General features: G+C 34.8%; 1 protein-coding gene across 1 annotated transcript in view; it reads left to right on the top strand.

Moving 5' to 3' along the window:
* Positions 1–21509, top strand: part of LOC138711749 (T-box transcription factor TBX10-like) — a 306742-nt gene that overhangs the window by 64803 nt on the left and 220430 nt on the right. Inside the window, exons 3-5 of the mRNA XM_069842929.1 lie at positions 11735–11851; positions 15771–15927; positions 18381–18539. Coding sequence (XP_069699030.1) covers positions 11735–11851; positions 15771–15927; positions 18381–18539 — 433 coding nt within the window. The remainder of the gene's footprint in view (positions 1–11734; positions 11852–15770; positions 15928–18380; positions 18540–21509) is intronic.

Raw genomic sequence — 21509 nt, 5'->3', positions numbered from 1 at the left:
ATTCGCCCACTTTTATTGTTGTTTCCGGTAAATTAAATTTTCAAATTTTTTTTTCTTTAAAATTCCATTTGATATGTGTGGAATGCATTGCATAACATTTTGTGGGTATTTGTGCCCTTATCGGATGTTGAGTCGCCATTTTTCAACTTCCTGCGTTATGGATTTTTAAATCACTCGCCCACTTTCATTCTTGTTTCCGGTAAATTAAATTTTCAAATTTTTTTTTCTTTAAAATACCCTTTGGTATGCGTAGAATGCATAGCATAACATTTTATGGGTATTTGTGCCCTTATCGGATGTTGAGACGTCATTTTTAAACTTCCTGCGTTATGGATTTTTAAATCATTCGCCCAATTTTGTTGTTTCCGGTAAATTAAATTAAAAAAAAAATGTTTTTCTTTAAACTACCCTTTGATATGTGTGGAATGCATTGCATAATATTTTGCGGGTATTTGTGCCTTTATCGGATGTTGAGACGTCATTTTTAAACTTCCTGCCTTATGAATTTTTAAATCATTCGCCCACTTTCATTGTTCTTTCCGGTAAATTAAATTTTCAAACAAAAAAATTTTTTTCTTCGAAGTACCCTTTGATATGTGTGGAATGCATTGCATAATATTTTGTGGGTATTTGTGGCTTTATCGGATGTTGAGACGTCATTTTTAAACTTCCTGCGTTATGCATTTTTAAATCATTCGCCCACTTTCATTCTTGTTTCCGGTGAATTAAATTTAAAAAAAATATTCTTTAAAATACCCTTTGATATGTGTGGAATGCATAGCATAACATTTTGTGGGTATTTGTGCCCTTATCGGATGTTGAGTCGCCATTTTTAAACTTCCTGCGTTATGGATTTTTAAATCATTCGCCCACTTTTATTGTTGTTTCCGGTAAATTAAATTTTCAAATTTTTTTTTCTTTAAAATTCCATTTGATATGTGTGGAATGCATTGCATAACATTTTGTGGGTATTTGTGCCCTTATCGGATGTTGAGTCGCCATTTTTCAACTTCCTGCGTTATGGATTTTTAAATCACTCGCCCACTTTCATTCTTGTTTCCGGTAAATTAAATTTTCAAAATTTTTTTTTCTTTAAAATACCCTTTGGTATGCGTAGAATGCATAGCATAACATTTTATGGATATTTGTGCCCTTATCGGATGTTGAGACGTCATTTTTAAACTTCCTGCGTTATGGATTTTTAAATCATTCGCCCAATTTTGTTGTTTCCGGTAAATTAAATTTTCAAAAAAAAAAAAATGTTTTTCTTTAAACTACCCTTTGATATGTGTGGAATGCATTGCATAATATTTTGCGGGTATTTGTGCCTTTATCTGATGTTGAGACGTCATTTTTAAACTTCCTGCCTTATGAATTTTTAAATCATTCGCCCACTTTCATTGTTCTTTCCGGTAAATTAAATTTTCAAACAAAAAAATTTTTTTCTTCGAAGTACCCTTTGATATGTGTGGAATGCATTGCATAATATTTTGTGGGTATTTGTGCCCTTATCGGATGTTGAGACGTCATTTTTAAACTTCCTGCGTTATGGATTTTTAAATTATTAGCCCACTTTTATTGTTGTTTGCGGTAAATTAAATTAAAAAAAATTCTTTAAAATACCCTTTGATATGTGTGGAATGCATAGCATAACATTTTGTGGGTATTTGTGCCCTTATCGGAAGTTGAGTCGCCATTTTTAAACTTCCTGCGTTATAGATTTTTTAATCATTCGCCCACTTTTATTGTTGTTTCCGGTAAATTAAATTTAAAAAAATGTTTTTCTCTAAAATACCCTTTGATATGTCTGGAATGCAATGCATAACATTTTGTGGGTATTTGTGTCATTATCGCATGTTGAGACGTAATTTTTAAACTTCCTGCGCAATGGGTTTTTATCGAAAAATCGAAAAAATCGAAAGAGAATTGGAGGACAAATTTAAAAGGTACGCAAAACGCGTCCTTGCAAGGGGTTGGGGGCTGTTCAAAACTAAATATGTGAGCTCCAAGCCTTTTGGCAACTAGTCTCACTCCGGGTTACGCTCTCCATTGAAGGAGTTCTAGAAAATTTTGAAGGGGAAGCCGAATTAATGGGTTTTTAAATCACACGCCCGCTTTTATCGGTTTCCAGTAACTTCATTTTTTTTTGGTACATTGCCAGACAAAAATGGATATAAGTTCTGAACTATTAAAGATACATGCATGAAATTTAGAATACACATTCGTTAGACTATTAGGAAACGTTTCTCTGTAACAGAATTTTGTTAATTGATTTCGTTTTAAAAATACGTCCATTTGTTTGCAAGAAAGGAAATCAGAAAATTGTCATTAAATTTGAATTGTTTATTTTACAAACGTAGGGACTAATATCAAAATTCTGTTACAGACAGTTTGTAGAACATGCTTTTGCAAATACATTGCAAAAACCGTTTGAATCTATCTTTAAAAACGGTTTAGATATATCGGATTTAATACAATCCTGCATTGGGTATATTATTTTGAAATTTGGGCCCTGAAATATATATATTTTTTCAAAATATTTTTATTTGGCTGAGTTGCCACAGCGATGAGCTCTCTACATTTCTACATACAAAAAAATTAATATTTTACACCAAATAGGAAAAAAGTTTTTAAAAATATCATCCTCTCACCTTAAATTTTCTTGTATCGTCTTCGTTTCGAAATTCGGGTACTGACAAATACTACAACTTGCAGTTATTTTCTAACTGTTATATTGACAGCAATAATTTTGGTTTGCACTAAAGGAGACTGATGAAAATGCAAGCAAGTAAATACATTTTTAGGTTAGGTCTCATGAATCGTAAACTGTTTAGTCAAAGCAATGAATTTCATGTTGCCAGACACAAAAAAAAATAATATTAGATCATAATAATCCTAATTACCAACATAATGTGCGAGAGGTCCTGGAGAAAAACATACTATTTCATAAATTATTGAACCTTTTGGGAAACACTTCGCAAAATAATGATGAGCTGTGGTAAATAAGCAAGACATTGTTATTATACATCTTGATTACAACACAAGAACACAAAAAATACATCACACTAACATAAGAAAACAAAAACACACACAAGATTGCAACCTCATTCAAGAAATTAAATTACAACATCGCATACAGAACAAATAATACTCTACAAAAACATCTCAACACACAAACAAACAAACAAACAAATACAGCCACACAGGCGTATACAAACTCAAATGTAACACCTGCAACAACATCTACATAGGACAGACAGGCAGATCATTTCAAACACGTTACAAAGAACACATGACAGCCATAACAAAATTACAAAACACCTCCACATATGCAGAACACACCACAAATGCTAACCACACCTACAGAGACATCAACACAGACATGGAAATACTGCACTTCCAACCAAAAAGCCAGAAACTCAACACATTAGAGCAATATGAAATATACAGACATAAAAAAACACATCCAAATGAAATTCTCAACACACAACTCAATTTCAGAACACACACACTCTTTGACTCCACATTACACTACACAAACACACCCCTACAGTAAACAAAACAAGAGGCGCCAAGACTAGCAATAAGCAGTTCTAAAGATGGCCAATAGTAGGCCGAAACATGTTAACAAGGTAATATAAAATTTAACACGTGAAAGACACTAATGCGTTTTCCGACATTATTATTGATGCTATTATTATTATTATTATTATTATTATTATTATTATTGTTATTATTATTATTATTATTTCTGTTCATGGCATTGTAATTTTACCCTCCTTGGTGATATCTGATATTCGATGGCAACACTGGAGAGACAGTCAAATTAGCCTTTTAGGAACTACACTTACACGATTCTCATTATAGCAGCAGAGTAACACTTTTCTTATCCACAAAGTCTCATGAATAATATATACGTCCACCTCATTCATAGGCCTATAATTACTCTTTAATAATTAAAATCATGAGCGTCAAAACAGACGCTACGGACAGTCATATAAAAATTACAATATACAACAATGAAGGCCACCGGCGTGGCTCAGGCGGCAGTTCCTTTGCCTACTAATCCGGAAAGCCGCCATCTTGTCCATGTGAGCCTCATTAGATAGCTGATCTAGACGAATAGAACTGAGTGAAATTACAGTTCATGTGGCAGAGTTAATATTCTTAAAAAATGTTATTAAAAACAACTAATGGATATGTAGTGTTAGTTGGGAGGCCGGAGGGAAAAATACCTTTGGGGAGGCCGAGACGTAGATGGGAAGATAATATTAAAACGGATTTGAGGGCGGTGGGATACGATGGTAGAGACTGGATTAATCTTCGCTAATATGTGTTCGCGGGATATCAGCCGAGTTAAGATTTTGGAATGCTCCAAGCTTTCTCTGCAGCCATCTTCAGGGAAGTGATGTCCGAACAGAAAGTCGAAAGGTAATATAGATGTTAGGCTGTCTCAGGTGAAACGGGATTGGTTGGCGTATCGGCCAGTCCGGGGCCGGGAATTGTCATTCCTCGTAAGCTCCTCCCCTCCCGGGATTCCTGTGTGAAGTTTGGCGGGCGGCGAGCCCTGTCCCGCCGGTTGGAATCGGTTGCCGTCCTCGGTCCGTGATCTTCATGACCTTGATTGTTAGAGGGCCTAAGTTGGTCCAAGGCCGGTGTCCATGCCTGACTGAGCTGGAGTCCACTGTCTCTGTTAAAGTTATTTTTCTCCAGCTTGATCTCTATGGCCTCCTTGATTGTACGATCCCAGTAGTGGCTTGATTTGTTAATGACCTTGGTGTGGTCAAACAGTATTTTATGCTCCTTTTCTATGCTTGGAGCATTCCAAAATCTTAACTCGGCTGATATCCCGCGAAAACATATCAACGAACCAACGCCGAGAAAGTCTCAAATCACACATGGATTAATCTTGTTCAGGATAGGAATCAATGGCGGGCTTATGTGAGGGTGACAATGAACCTCCGGGTTCCTTAAACGCCAGTAAGTAAGTAAGTAAGTGCGGTAAGTAAGTGTTAAAAACAACTAGGAAGAAAGGATTTAAGTTTTATTCTAAATTTGCCTAAAACTCATAATAATAATGATAATAATAATAATAATAATAATAATAATATTATTAATATTAATAATAATGACTATATTTAACCTGGCAGAATTAAGGCCGTAAGGCCTTCTCTTACACTCAACCAGGATTAAAACTTGCTTACATAGTTGAACATACAACTGGATCGGAATTAAGTAATTACATATTGATACAATTTAGGTACATTATGAGATCAAAAGAGATAGTTACATAAAATTTACCTCATAAAATAAAAATAAACATAGTGGAATAGATATTAATGTTGTTAGAATCAAATACGAATCACATAAAAACAGAAGCCGATAAGTCAATAAAAAATGTACAAGTAAAAATAAAAATAAACACATTAGTATACATATTAGTATTAGATTACAATTAAGTAAGTAGGATTCACGTAATTAAACCAGAAACCGACAACTGAATAAAATGTACACACAAATAATAGATTAATAATAAATAACAACACAGTGGGATACATATTGGCGTTAAGTGATAAATAAACACGATTTAGATAATAAAAATAAGAAACAAAAATAAAAATAAAAATAAATACAGTGGAACACATTCCATTAAATATTTGCAACGCGTTAGGTCTGGCAACTCATCATAAGATATTTTTTCTAATTTACATTTAAAGGAAATTAAAGTTCGGCAGCCCTTGACTTCAGGCGGCAGAGAATTCCAGTGACGAGAAGTAGCAACAGTGAAAGATGAAGAATAAAGAGATGATGTGTGCAGTGGTATTTCTAGCGTGTTATCATATTGTGATCGAGTATTTAAGTTATGATACCGAGAAAGACTGTGGAATCGGACAGATAAGTGAGAGGGAGTAGAGGTGTGCAAAATTCGGTATAAGAGAGAAAGGGAATGTAACTTTCTCCTCGCATTTAACCTGAGCCACAATAATTTATCGAAAGAAGGCGAAATGTGGTCGTAGTAGCTGACATTACAAATGAAACGAACACACGCATTATGAACACGTTGCAGTTTCTGGGATAAATCTACCCTGAGATCACTAATAAAAATGGGGGAAAGGGAAAAAATGGCGCGTCTCGAAATTTAGATCACGATTTTCTGAATTTATGGTCAGGAAATAAATTCGACTGTATGTCCATAGCTCAAAAGGTCATGAACTAAATGCCGTTCCTGTTCCTCTCATAGGAATGTCATCGCTCTCGAGGTTCCTTCCCTATTTTAGGAATATTGTATACATTCTTTTGATAAAAAGTAATATCTCTTTTTTTTTTGCTCTTGCTACTTGTCGAGATCTGTTTTATATAAAACGAGGTTCATTGGTTTGTGGTGAGGCTAGACAACTCCTTGGGTGGGCGGATATGTGAGAGGCAAAAAATGCAATACAAAGCGAGGTACTTTCAACTGTTGAAGTGCCTGGAGCATGAAGCTGACAGTTGGTAGGCTTGCATCCACGGACTCTGCAGTATTTTAAATCAACCCGACAATTAAATGTTACAGAAACTTCTGATTAATGTAATGGATACTGATAGAGCAGCTTAGGGTTGTTATGGCAGAAGAATTTGTCAACACGGCTTATGGCAGTTGTAACTTATTCCCTTGGCTTCTTTTAACATTTCTCTTCCTTCTTTCCTTTGTTTGAATCTTTAATTATTTCGTTTTATTTTCTATTTCTAGATGTAGATAAGTAGATAAATATTAAATAGATAACTCGATACATAGATACATCAACACATAAACACACAGACAAATAAATAAATAGATATATAAATAAACTCATAGACAGACACAGATAGACAGATAGATGAATAATAAATAAATAAGTAGATAAATTAATAAATTGGCAAATAAATTAAAAAATAAAAATACATATATAACTAAATAAATAAACAAAAAATACCTAAATAAATAAATAACTAAATAAATAAATATGTAAATAAAAAATAAGTAAATAAATAAATAAATAAACAAATAGATATATAGATAAACTCATAGACAGACACAGATAGACAGATAGATGAATAATAAATAAATAAGTAGATAAATTAATAAATTGGCAAATAAATAAATAAATAAAAAATACATATATAACTAAATAAATAAACAAAAAAATACCTAAATAAATAAATAACTAAATAAATAAATATGTAAATAAAAAATAAGTAAATAAATAAATAAACAAATAGATAAATAAATAAGTAAATAAATAAATAACTAAATAAATAAATGACTGAATAAATAAATAGGTAAATAAATAAGTAAATAAATAAATAAATAAGTAAATAAATAAATAAGCAAATAAATAAATAAATAAGCAAGTAAATAAATAAATAAGTAAATAAATAACAAAATAAATAAATAAGTAAATAAATAAATAAATAAATAATCAAATTACCACATACCAATGTCTAAGAAGAGATACTTCTATCTACAAAAATGGTAATTTAGTTTATTATCATTATTATTATTATTATTATTATTATTATTATTATTATTATTATTATTATTTATATTAACCACATTATTATTGTGTTCACAAAATTGGACAGTGTACTAATATTTTGTTCTCGAATAGTAGATCTTGCAAAGCAGGAACATTATATAAGATGTTTGTCTATTTTAATAAAATAATTTCGAAAAGTTTTTTTTTTATTTATCTGCAAACGTACAAATACGAGGTATCACTTTTTAGTCATCGATATGCAATATTATAATAATATTGTGTATATTGGTCTATTATACAATATATCGCATGCCTGAATCTCGCACAGGTAACATGGTGATGAATTAAAATATGCAGTATAAACAATTCGTCAATACACAAAATGTACGTAAGATGGCTGTCTAACGGAGGAATAAATATTATTATAGGAGGGAAATCAGATCTCTAAGTTAGTGAATCCTTTAACGGACCGATAACACTAAAGATGTTTCTTGCAACGCGTCTTTCGAACTTATTGGTTCGTAGCGGCTAACGAAGGGATAAATGCGTTCTTGCAACCCACCATTAGAATACAAGCTAATTAAAGAAATGATAATTCTGCATAGTTCATTCTTTATCTGTAACATTCTTTTACCCTTAAAACTCGAGAATAATAATGTATTTTACAAACAATTTCAAATTAGTGTAACTCTGTAAATATTGAGATTAGGACAAATGTTTATATGACTTTTTTGCTCAGAATGTCTTCGGAAATAAGCTCCATAAGTGGCGGTAAATCCTCGTGAATCACCCTGTATATCAGAGACAATGGAAGAGTAGCCTAAATGCTGATGTTTTGGATCCGTAATAAGCAAGTCAAATTATTTTAAATCTATTGTTGTTAGGGTTATACGAACTTTTCTCCCACTTTGTAGGCCTATGTTCAGAGTATACAGGATGTTTCCGGGATAGTGTTACAAACTTTCAGGGATGATGGGGAAGGGCACATGTATCAATTTGAGATAAGGAACCCTGGTCCGGAAATGACTGAGTCGAAAGTTATAAGCAAAAATAGTTTTGTGGAAATGGAATTGTAATTTGGCACCACGTGCCCTCCTTCTCTTAACCTTTGGAACAGTCGTGGAAAGATGATATGGGCCGGATGTCTCCTACGTGGGTACTTGTACCCGATACAATCTGTGAGCTTGTCTACTGTTCCCATTGGCTCATCCGTATTCGAAAATCAAGTCTGCATATTCCGCTCTCGTGTACTCCTCCATTTCACTAGGACTGATCGACTGGACACTGCAACTTGTACACATACACTGCTGTCTACAGACATGCATATCAGGACCGACCATGTTCGTTACACATTACGCTATCTGCATTGCTTTAGTGTAGTTTCCTGTCCCCATCCCTCAGACAGCGTACTGAATTGAATACTGTAAGTAGACAACGTAAACAACGTCAGATGAATACAGTGGCTATGTGTAAGATGTACAGATAAATACACATAAATAAGGTGTACAGAGGAATAAAATTATTTCATTTCCACAGAAATATTTTTGCTTGTAACTTTCGACTCAGTCATTTCCGGACCAGGGTTCCTTATCTCAAATTGATACATGTGCCCTTCCCCATCATCCCTGAAAGTTTGTAACACTAGTCCGAAAACACCCTGTATAAGTATGAGCTAATTAATTCGTTAAGTTTGATTTTATGATTAGAATTAACATTCTTCTGCAACACTAGCAACAAAGTATCTTTCAAGAATAGAGATCTTTGGCCCGCTGTGTTGTCCATCTTGTAAGAATATGAACTGAAAATAGATCTTCACAAGTAGAAGGAATCTCTCGGTATATGATGAGCAGGGAACGGATTTATATGGACTAAAAATATATGAAATATGTAAATATATATGTAGTTATTTTTACCAAAATATGGAATTAAATATGGATTTTTACCAAAATATGGAATTAAATATGGACTTAAAATTATAAAAAAATGACTATGTACGTTAAATATTGGTACATTTTAATCAAACTAAACAAAAAATATAATGGACGTACCTTATCTTCCAATGTAGTTTCAACAAAACACAATTTTTATTGTCTGTTACCATAACAATAGGTTACAAACATTTCTTTCAAGTGCTGAAAAGTGAATCTTCTTCTATTGTCTCTGAGGATAGATTTATACTGACTAAAAGAGCGTTCGACGTCACAAGAAGTAACTGGTACATAATTCAATTTCACAATGTCTGCTGGGGATAAGTCCAAGTTAATCTTCACTGTTGATTCACCACTCATCACAGCAACAACCTTTTGTAGTTCTTCATATCCAGGGTTTTTTGAAAGTACAGTGTCCACCTTAGCTCTTACTGCATCTGCAACTTTACCTCTACCACGATTCAGTTGTTCCACAGTACTATTTATAATTTCAAAACTTTCAGATAGTGAAAGGTGCCTATTTTGGAGACTTTTGAGCGTTTTTATGATGCATGAAAATGTATGCTGAATGTGAGCTAAGTCATTCTTCACACTTATGTCACAGGTAACTGTTTTCGCAGTATCAATTGAGACTGCATCTTCAGAGTCCAATGCAAGGAGAACATTGTTAATAGAGTCTATATGTTCGGCATAATATTCAACTGCTTCTAGCCATGTACCCCATCTAGTTAAAATTGGCTTTGGTGGCAATGGAATTTCAGGGTACATTTCTTTCAACACGTTAACTCTACTGGGAGCTTTGAGAAATACTTTTTTCACTGATGAAATCAACAAATCTACTTTAGGGAAATTGTCTCTGACCACTTCTGCCACACGATGAAATGCATGCGCCACACAAGTAAAATGAGTCAATTTAGGATATACAACAGATAATGCTTGTCCAGCTTTGACCATATAAGGGGCAGCATCGCTAATAAAGAATAACACATTATCGTACATAATACCCTTTGGCCACAGGATACCCATAGCTTCGTTGAACAGTTTAACTATAGTTTTGTTATTGCACTTTTCTAGAACATCACAATGTAAAAGAATTCGTTCTGAATATTGTTCACTTAACAAACCGATAACTACATTACCAACAAGTCTACCTTCTTTGTCGGGAGTCTCATCAATGGAAACCCAAATTGAACTATCTTTAATTTCATCTCTTATCTTCTGTATTGTCTCATCGTAGATGGATGGAGCATACGTCTTCCTAAGTGTTGACTCATCCGGGATTGTATGTTGAGTATATTTTTCAAGGAATTCCCTGAAGACCTTATTCTTTAGTTTGTAGAGAGGAATATCAGCAGAGATGAGAGAACGGCACAGGTCGATGTTAAACTCAGATCTTACATTCGATGTTGTTGGTTGTGTTAAAAACAATTGTCTCTGCTTGGAATTTAGTTGTTTGTTGGCCTGATGTTTACTAGTTGTAATGTGTTGTTGCACCAGGAACTTTTGTGTAGATGATACTGCACACTGACACAAATTACAAAATAATATTTTATTGTCAGTTGATAAACCATCTTCTTTAAATTCTGAAATGTAACTTGTTAGTTTTGATTTTAAATTGACTGAATGACGTACTTTTGGCATATTTACCGTCTTTATAGTATGATTTACAAAACTGAACCTATGTGTACTCTGACTGGCATTTAACTGTTGAGCTGCACAACTGAAGTCTGTTAAAAATTTTAAATTAAATTAATACAGTTTTGTAACTTACTTTCCCATTGTTGATAGGACTGCTAATTTTCAAATAACTCTGATGTTAAAGGGATTACTGAACATGTGTTTAAATCTCTATTGTTGAAATGTATTTTTAAAAGTTAATGGAATTTTGTTTTGTTTTATTCTTAAACCTAATATAATATGGACTGTTTTATATGAAATATGGAAAATATATGGAAATTAACGAAAATATGTACTAAACTCTAAAATATGGAAAAATATGGAAAATAAAAGTAGGATTTTTCAACCCTACACATTGTGAAACATAAAGATAATGCAAAATATAAATTATATTAGCTTTATAAGTAAATATGTATTTACATATAAATCCTTTCCCTGATGATGAGCATAGAACAAAATCTCCACTTGGCAACGCGAAACAAGTGACACATGCAGTCCTAGGGGAAGGGAGATTAATTTCCACTTTCTTGTTCAGAATGGAACTAGGTGGGCTTTTATGTTTCCCAGAATAACAATCGTTCAACATAAACTAATCATTTAATCTCAATCTGTCGCATCGCCCGATGGTTCCAGGCGCATGTTCCCCACCTTCCAAGCTCGACTGTACGGGCTCGATCCCCTGGCGGACTACATGCTGATGATGGACTTCGTGCCGGTCGATGATAAGCGGTACCGGTACGCTTTCCACAGGTGAGTTGCTAGTACTAGTGTACTTTGAATAATGTTACTACGACGTACCGAAGTACATATGAATGGTGAATTTGCAATACGACTTAAGTCCCTATAAGTAGTTTTGAGAAAATTAAAGAAAACTGTTTTTGGCCTCGCTGAACCATATATTGTTACAATATAATTTTTTATATGTAAGATAAATAGTTTTAGTATAAAAATTCATACTTTTGTACTCTTCTTCAGGTCGTAAAAATTTTAATTATCTTCAGAGCTTAAGTTGTTCTGAAAATTAACTTCAATCCTGCGTCATAATTATTATGTTACCGACACATAAACATGTTTATGCTCGACCATGCCGAAATGTAGTAATTATACACCTGGTAGCAGCCCTTTAATGGACCTTATTAAAGTACACCTATTCATTAAAGTTCAGGTGTTCCACCAATCAGAAAACACCATTGTAGCAACATGAAAGCGCAAGTATCGATTATTCTATTAGCGTTAATTGTAAATAATATTCAAATAAATTCAATTTGTCATCTCGGTTTTCAATGTCTAAATCAATTTCAAGGTTATATCAAGATTAATGTTTATATTACTCTCTAGATTATATCAAGGTCAATGACATTTGTTTCTCGGAAAAAATCAATACTTTCGCGTCTGCGCACATCTCACAATTTACGAGATATTGCACAAGGTCAGTTCCGCTCCCCAGTCAGATAAGAATAACATGAATACTTATGAATAATTTCAAGTTAGAAATATGGTCCAGCATAAAAAGTCGTATGACGCTTGCGCTCGTTTCATAAATATACTCGCGTCTTAATTACTACCATTATAGGCTCGTTGCATAATGTACTATTAACTAAATATATTTATACCAAAATCATAAAATAATCTTATTGCAATTGTTGAACAACATTATTTTGAACAATTTGTTAATCACAAGAGCACAGACCTCTGATGGAGAAAAGTATGATGTTGAAGAAATGTTTCTGAGCACTTATTGCCATTAAGAATTTTGATTAGTGTGTTGTTCTTATTTTGTCCCGGACAACTGTCGAAAAACAACCACAGTTCTTTAATATACTGGATGGGACACAGTTATTGAAGTAGTGTGCAGGACAAAATTACATACCTCATTAAGACTTCTTGGCCTGTCCCTCATGGTAGACACAAAAGGACATTTCATTAGTTTTCATGTTGTGCACAGAGAAAGCTGGGACGGTAAGCTGGCGATAGTAGTACATATCCTGAACTGGTGTTTAGGCAAACATACATTTTTCATGTAGTCAAATGTGACAGCGAGAAAATCCTCTCTCTCGATGTTTAACTTGGCTTCATTTTGCAATACTTTTTACTTCAGCTACAAGTTTAGCACGATTACTGAACATGTTGCTTTTCATTTTCATGCTCTGTTCTTGAAACGTAATAAATTTTCTCAACTAAAGAATTACCAATGATAACAGACAAAAAAAAAAACATTTTGTCAGCTGATTGTATGATTAAAATTACATATTATGTAAGTTTCTTCAGTACTTGACAGGCGAAGCAACTTAAGTCCAGGACTAAAGTCGTTTTACCCCTTAACCAAATATTCTGCTGCTAAGATAAACTATACAAAAGTCATTCTGCTACTAAACGATGCCCCTTGCACACAGTAACATAATCATGCTCTCAATTAAGAACCCCCAAAATGTGGACTTAAGTCGTTTTGCAAATTCACCATTCATATGTTATTTACATGCAGGAATTTTGCATTACCATATGGTGAACAATAGGTAGAACGGAGAAAAATTCTCTCCGGCATCGGGACTCGAACCTAGGTTTTGAGCTATACATGTTGACGCTATACTAACTAAGCCACATCGGATTCTAGTTCCGATGCCGGCTCGAATCCTCCTCATTTTAAGTTCTATCTCTCTGTTCCCCTTTGGTGGCCTACCCTCATGCATTGTGTCACAGAATATGTGACAGTGGCACAATGTCCAACACACTATGTGCAGAGGTGCACTCATTACAAGTGACTAAGTGGCCGGGGTCCGACAGAAGGTCAATCAGAGGATTGACTTTATTTAGTTTAGGGAATGTAATGAGAGATAAAATGTTCTGTTTAATATCGAAATTTATGAGATATGCTTGTAGTCGCATTCAGATAAAAACTTAATCATTTGTTTTTATCGAATAAGAAAATTCTGTTCTCTAACGTAAGTAAAAAAAAAAAAAGATATTTCTTCGGATTAATTTTAAGGGGTTAGGTACAGCTTACAGCAGTAAAATTTTGGAAATATTCAACATTTTTTCCTCCATTACTGTATCTTATACAATAATGAAAATTAGTATGTGTAAAACACTGTCCTTCTGCTATAAAAATATTTTCACGATTAAAAAAAAAATATTTACATTTTTTTTTTTCAAAATTCAGTTCACTGTGCAGTGATGAAGTATTTCCCACATAACTAAAAAACTATCCAACATTCTATGATGAAATTTTTTGTGTCTATTTATGCATGTGATATCTACAATATGATCCAAGATCATTTCTCTATCTTTGATAGATTGTCTGATAAAAATATATTCATTTTAAAAAAGGGTCAAATATCAGTATTTTCTTCTAACACAAAATAAATAAAAAAATATTATTTATTAAGGAATTTAGTTAAAAGAACATGATATTGTGACAGCGACGTGAGATTCGAACTCACGACCAGCGTCCCGCAAGAAAGCAGATCGCACAGGCTCCACGGAACATTGAGTGACGTCGCGCGGTGGAGAGAAGAGAGAGGGTGTATTACGTCACGCGACGAGTTTGCGCGCGCATCTGGTGCTGGTAGAGAGGAGAGGGCCCTGGATTTCTCTGGAATGCCATCTCTAGAGACGGGTCGAACTTTCGAGGCTACGTCGCTGTAGTTATAAATTACGGTTGCGAAGGAACGACAGCAGTTTCAGTTTCAGAGTTTTCAGTTATTCAGTCAGTGAGAAAGCCAGAGCAAGCAAGCCAGCCGGAGTTCGACTCGAGTGTGCGTCCGCATCTGCGTCAGCATCCGAAGGCCTGAGTTCGAGTGCAGTGGACCGCAGTTGGAGGGACCTGAGTTCGAGTGCAGTGGACCGCAGTTGGAGGGACCCGAGTTCGAGTACAGTGAACTGTCTCTGAAGGTCTGTGGTTCGAGATACTGTGAACTCGAGTGACTGAGATAGAAGAACTGTGAACTGAGAACTGGTAGTTCTGATTTGTAAATAGTGCTTTGTAAATATTAGTTAAGATTAACAGTTCATTGTTGTGCGTAATAGTCCAAGTAAATTGTCATTGTCGTCGGTGGAGTGCTATAACGAATACTGTGTTGAGTGAAAATCCAATTGTTGACGAGAGCGTTTAAGGCGAATTGTAGAAAGGAATTATTGTTGTGGCGAATAAATTACATTGTTGTAACTAATAAAAAATTCACAATATTGAAAACATGAGTTTCAGCAATAAAATAAAAAAGAGAGAGAACATGAAAAAGTTAACAAGTTTATGAATTATGAGGGAAACATTTCATCACTGCACAATAAACTGCCATCATTTTGAATTTTGAAAAAAAAATATATATATATATTATATAAGTTATATAATATATATATTTTTTTAAATCTCAAAAATATTTTTTTTCATATTGCAGAAGGACAGTGTTTTACACATAACAGTTTTCGATATTGTGCAAGATACAGTAATGCAGCGAAAAAATGTTGAATATTTCCAAAACTTCTACAGCTGTAAGCTGTACCTAACCCCTTAAACAAAACCATATTCCATATGTTTTACATAAAGTGTGATTTCTGAGGTACACTCCGTCATTGTTAAGATGATCTTAATTCATTTCCAGGGGAAAAAATGTAATTCAGTTCCTCATATTTTTTAAGTTCACAACGGTACGTGCAAATTTGGTCTTCTTTTCAGCTCGAGCTGGGTAGTGGCAGGGAAGGCCGACCCCATTTCGCCTCCCAGAATCCACGTACACCCAGATTCCCCAGCAACGGGTGCCCAGTGGATGAAACAAGTTGTGTCTTTCGATAAGTTGAAGTTGACCAACAACCAACTGGACGACAACGGTCATGTAGGTAACCGATGTTAATTGAGAACATAATTAATTTCATTCATAGTTTCCACTCAAGGGCAGGCCTTTCACTAGAAACCCAGCATTCTCATATCTTCCATATTTTCCGCTTTCCTCTTAGTCTCCGTATATGATCCACAAATGAAGAGCCCACTGCAAGAATGATGGATGTCATTTGGAATACATTTTGCAGGAGAAGCAATTGAAAGTTTGAAATGCTTAGCGCTCAAAGCTTAACTGTGATTTTCCGATCATTACTGGACAATGACTATCAGTGTTAATGCCATATAAGTCTGTATGTACATTCTATATGTCTTAAGCTATGCATTGACAGTCTTGGTTCATTTTCGACAAGAAAGTGACATCCATCATTCTTGCAGTGGACTCTTCAAATGAAATTGTTGCAACATGAGAACTGTCACTATATTTTATTTGTAAGTTACAAAACACCATAGTGTTTATCCACTGTAAATATTTGGATGCAACGATTCTTCGAAGAAATGTAAAAGTTCTGTAGGTTGTCATGGTAACGAATATAAGTAAAGGAATAGGTAAGTTAAAATACTAAATTCTCTGATCCTCGTCTTCAAGACAGATGTCAGAGCCGTTTTGTAGAGGCAGAAATTAAAACATAATTTAATTCGGTTATAGAATGGCACCAAATTATAAATAATGGAATTCATTTCATAATGTCGAAATTAAGAGCACAGGAATAAATTTGAGAAATAATTTACAGTGTAAAGAAGGATATTACACTGAGGGGCATGCTTTCCATCAATGTGTAGGCCCTGTACATTTTAGCATTCAAATGAGACATCATCTAATCTCCCGAACGATGGATCGGCCGAGGTGGTCACAGGCATTGGCCACCAAAGTCTCCAGACGTTGCTCCTGTCAATTTTTGTCTGTAGGAATGGATGGAAGGCGAAGTGTACAAAAACATGCTAGACAGAAGGGAAGAATTGGTGGCTGGGTTTATAGTGCTATTCTCAATTAAAAATGACAAGACAATCTCAGAAGAACAATGCTATATTGTTGTTGTCAACAGAGAAAAGAAGTGCATTGAAACCTATGATGGAATTTAACCATTACTTTGAACTTTTATTTACAAGTAGACTATTTAATTTCCGTCAGTAACTTATCTTTAATACAACTTCATATTGTTTATGGACTAACGTTCTCGCTCTTTCCCAGCATCACCAGATCTTAATATCGGAACCGCAATGTCAAACTACCTACAGTAGGTATTAAATAATTTTAAGGGAACAATTTTTCCAGTGTCGGGTATCGAACCCGAGACCTTTGGCTAAGCGCGCCAACGCTCTACCTACTGAACTACCCAGGAACTGTACCAGACCTCGGCTCAATTTTCCCATCATATACACATACCTCAAGTAGAGCCCAGCATTGCGTGCACACAAATTTAAGTCACACAAAGTGTCAACCCAGTTGAGGTATGTTGATTTAAGAGGAAAATTGAGCCGGGATCTGGTAGTCTATAGTTCCTGGGTAGCTCAGTCGGTGGAGCGTTGGCACGCTCAGCGAAAGGTCTCGATTTCGATACCCGGCCCTGGAACAATTTTTCCCTTGAAGTTATTCAAGTCAGCTTTACAGGGATCTATACCTGAAAAGTCAGATTTGTGTACCTAGGTATTACTTTGAACATTTGTATTGGTTTACCATACAAGTAAGCAATAACTGTAATCATGAAGTAATTATAGTCTCGTCGCTCTAATTTCCGGCAGCCAATCACGTTGCAGGTCAGCTACATTTAAACGTGTGCGTCTTGTGATTCGCTGATGAAGATGTAAAGCTTCTCCTAAGGCTGGATAAATACTTAATATATAATCGCCCGCCATTTTGGCTCTTTCGTTGGCGTTCGCAGAAAGCACACGAAGACGTTATTTGCCGCTCAATTATTTGCTGAATTACAGTGCGTTTGATTTATTATCATAGGAGCTACGACATGATAATGTTTAACGGTGTGGCAAATAGATCCCTCGTCTGGTAGCTCGGCAACGAAAGAACAAAAATGGCGAACGATACTACCTACCTAGACTTTATAGAGCCTTCACTTCCTAAGACGTAAGCAAAGAGGAGGAGTCACGCCGGGAATAACAGCGTCGCGACTATAGTTGTTTTCGCTTCTTGCCATTTGTAATATTTGTTATGCTCAACATCCAAACAGCTGCATCTCCACACCCATTATAAATTGGACACATACTTATAAGAATTTTTTTACTCACAATAGACCGTACTATCACCCTCTAAAATATTGACTGTTTCTTCCTAATCAGTCTGTGTAGGGCGAACAATGGGCCAAAAGCAATTGAAAGGACCATTTTCGGGACCAGCTAAGTCAAGTGTCACTTTTGTTTTTGAAAATTAAATTCTTTAAATTGTTAATTTTTTTAATAATCTTTCACAATAACATATTGTGCCTTGTATTTCAGATTATCCTGAACTCGATGCATCGGTATCAGCCGCGATTCCACGTGCTTTACATCCCTCCCAAGACTGAGTTGAGCGACACGGCGCGAACGGAGAACTTCAAGACGTTCATCTTCCCCGAGACGAGGTTCACGGCCGTTACAGCCTACCAGAACCACAGGGTGAGTGTGACGAAATGCATGCCACTCCTGTAGTAGTACTGGTGATAGCAGTAGTACCAGTCATAGTAGCAGTGGTAGCAATAGTAGCAGCACTAGCAATGATAGCAGCGGTAGTAATAGCAGTAGTAGTTCTGGTAATGGTGTTAGTACTTATTTATTTATTTAATCTGACAAGATTAAGCCCATAAGCCAAGGATGGGCATCGTGCCTCACTGACCTTCACAGAGCTTATCGCTCTGAGTGACATCACCTTCACAGTCCCCGTTCCTCCCTCACGTAGCTTCTAGGCGTGGGCAGGTTCTTTATCAGTTTCATAAGCAATATCAGTGGTGGCATTATCAAAGCAGTGTGTACGCGTTAGAAAAAGATTATTTCATGAGGAATGGGAGGAAGAGATTTTTTGCTGTTTAGAAGGGGAGAACATACGATGTATGTTATGCTCGAAAATCCTATTAGGCATTAATAAATTTAATATACAACGACATTACTCCTTATGTCATAAAGAACATGCTGAATTAGAAGGTAAGACAAATTAAATGTTATTTTTCGAACTATTCCGAAGAAAATTTATGATCTTAACATTTGCATAGTATACTAAATACGACATTATACCTTAAACACGCTGCATTAAAAGATAGCCTACGAGGAATTAAATGTTGTTTGTACGTATTATTTCCAAAAGAAGTTTATAAAAAAAAATATTAAATGTGCGTAGAAAACGAAATATGATTTTCTGAAATTATTTTAGGTCGAGAACGTGCAAATCTATTAAGTAATCTTGATAAACACCACAATATTCAAGAAAATAAACGTAGACAACGTGATGGAATATTATTGGCTAGTTACGCAATTTCTCGCCTGTGATTTAAATCAATTCAATGATGGAGAAATAGTAAAGAGGTTTATGATTAAAGCTGGCGAATTAATTTGCCAAATTGAGTAAAAGTTTTCGAGTCTCTCACGTCAACCAAGCGCTTTCCTAATAATTCGCCACTGACCGCCTTAGCGATTACGATAAGGTGACGCAGGTCACAGCAGTTTATATTTCCCATCCTACTCTGCAGTCTCCTCTCCTAGTAAACAAACTATTTCAAATCGAGTGCCTCACGTAACCGAAAATTGTGCCCATGTATTCCATCCTACCAGATATCACATATAAATACAAAAAGAAATACAGACGGTGATGAAAATAATACAAATTAAATTAAAGCCCTATAGAGGGTCAACAGGTTGAAAAGAACGCTATAGAGCTCTCATCGAGCTAATACAAGAAAAAAAAAAAAAGAAAAACAGAGATAGCAATGATGATAGTGGTAACTGATAATGATAATAATAATAATAATAATAATAATAATAATAATAATAATAATAAATACATTACATATTGTCAATTTTACTACAGTATAGTTACAATATTTACTATATGTCATGGGTTAAGCCGAAGTTGCGCAACCTGACAGGTGTTCAACAAGCAATTCCATGAACTAGAATGTGATTTTTCAATTTTAATTTGAATTTTGATATTGTCCGACAGTCTCTGACGTGGTCAGGGAGAGAGTTCCAGAGGCGTGGAATCGATATGCTGAAAGATGATGAGTAGAAGGATGTTCTGTGCAGAGGAATAGAGAGAAGGTACATGTTCCGGGTTCCAGGTAGTGAAATGTAAACAAAACGAGATGCTAGGTAAGAGGGTGTGGAGGTGTGGATGATTTTAAATAGTAATAAGAGAGAGTTGAAGAATCTTCTTTCTTTAAGTGGATTCCAAGACAATTATTCTAGTGACGGTGTCATGTGATCGAATTTTCTATAATGTTACAAACGAAACGACCGCAGATATTGTGAACACGCTGTATTCTATGGGCAAGATCAGTATTTAGATTCGTGAATAGAGAATCACAATAATCGAAGTGGGGCATCACTAAAGTTTGGATCAGGTTCTTTTTAAGGCTGAGAGGTAAAACGTTGGTTAAGTGTCTGAGGGAATGAATTATGGATAAAGTTTTCTTACATATGTAGTAATGGTAGTTGTGATAGTGATAGTGGTAGTTGTAATAATAATAATAATAATAATAATAATAATAATAATAATAATAATAATAATAATAATAAAAGTTTATTCTCTTAGGGGTGCTATTCATAGACATTTCGCTAGCCCGCGCTACGAGCGTGCTACACTAGCCCCGGCTATCGACTGATTACTTGTACAGGATTCATATCATATATCGCTAACACTGGTTTATGAATACGAAAAAAGTTAGTACGCTGATCATCCACCGGAAGCCCGCGCTAAGAATGTCTATGAATATGGCCCTTGGTACTAAACTCCCCAGGGTACCTGGCTATAAGGACAAAGGAAGCATCATGCGAAATTCAAACATAATATTTAGGGCTAAAAGTAATACGTTCATGCAGGTATATTAGTCTTTTGTGCGAGATCGTGCGTATTTGCTTGTTTTCCGCACAGAACCAATACGCGGTAAGTGTGAAATACCATATTCAGTATTCCCAACGTAACGCACATAACAATTTCCCTCTTCTTACCGCTTAAGCGCCACATTCATTTTACTGCTTTAGGCTTTTAACATATTATTTTTAGAGACGTTTAACATAGTAATAATTATAAATTGGAAACTTACCACTGCAATTTCACCTAAATTGCAATGTTAATTATTGTTTTTAAATATTTGCAAAAATTAAGCAAAGTCATACTACTCCACGAAATTTATTGCATTCCTCATACAAGTAACATTAAGGAAGCCGTGAAAAAATCAACAAGATTCCAGATGCCGATGTTATTACTGCAATATGTTATATAAATAATATTGTTAAAATATTAAAATGAAAAATAAACATAACCTTACCGTTTGTTTTAAGTTCGCATTTATAAACTGGGGGAAAAAAGAGAGACGTATATCACGGCCTGCTGGAGTATAGTAAACACAGAAAACATTTTATAGCAATAATGTTGAA

The sequence above is a fragment of the Periplaneta americana genome, chromosome 13, assembly GCF_040183065.1.
Source record: "Periplaneta americana isolate PAMFEO1 chromosome 13, P.americana_PAMFEO1_priV1, whole genome shotgun sequence".
NCBI lineage: Eukaryota > Metazoa > Arthropoda > Insecta > Blattodea > Blattidae > Periplaneta > Periplaneta americana.
Note: the sequence above shows the minus strand (reverse complement) of the source record. Positions and strands in the feature narration are given on the sequence as shown.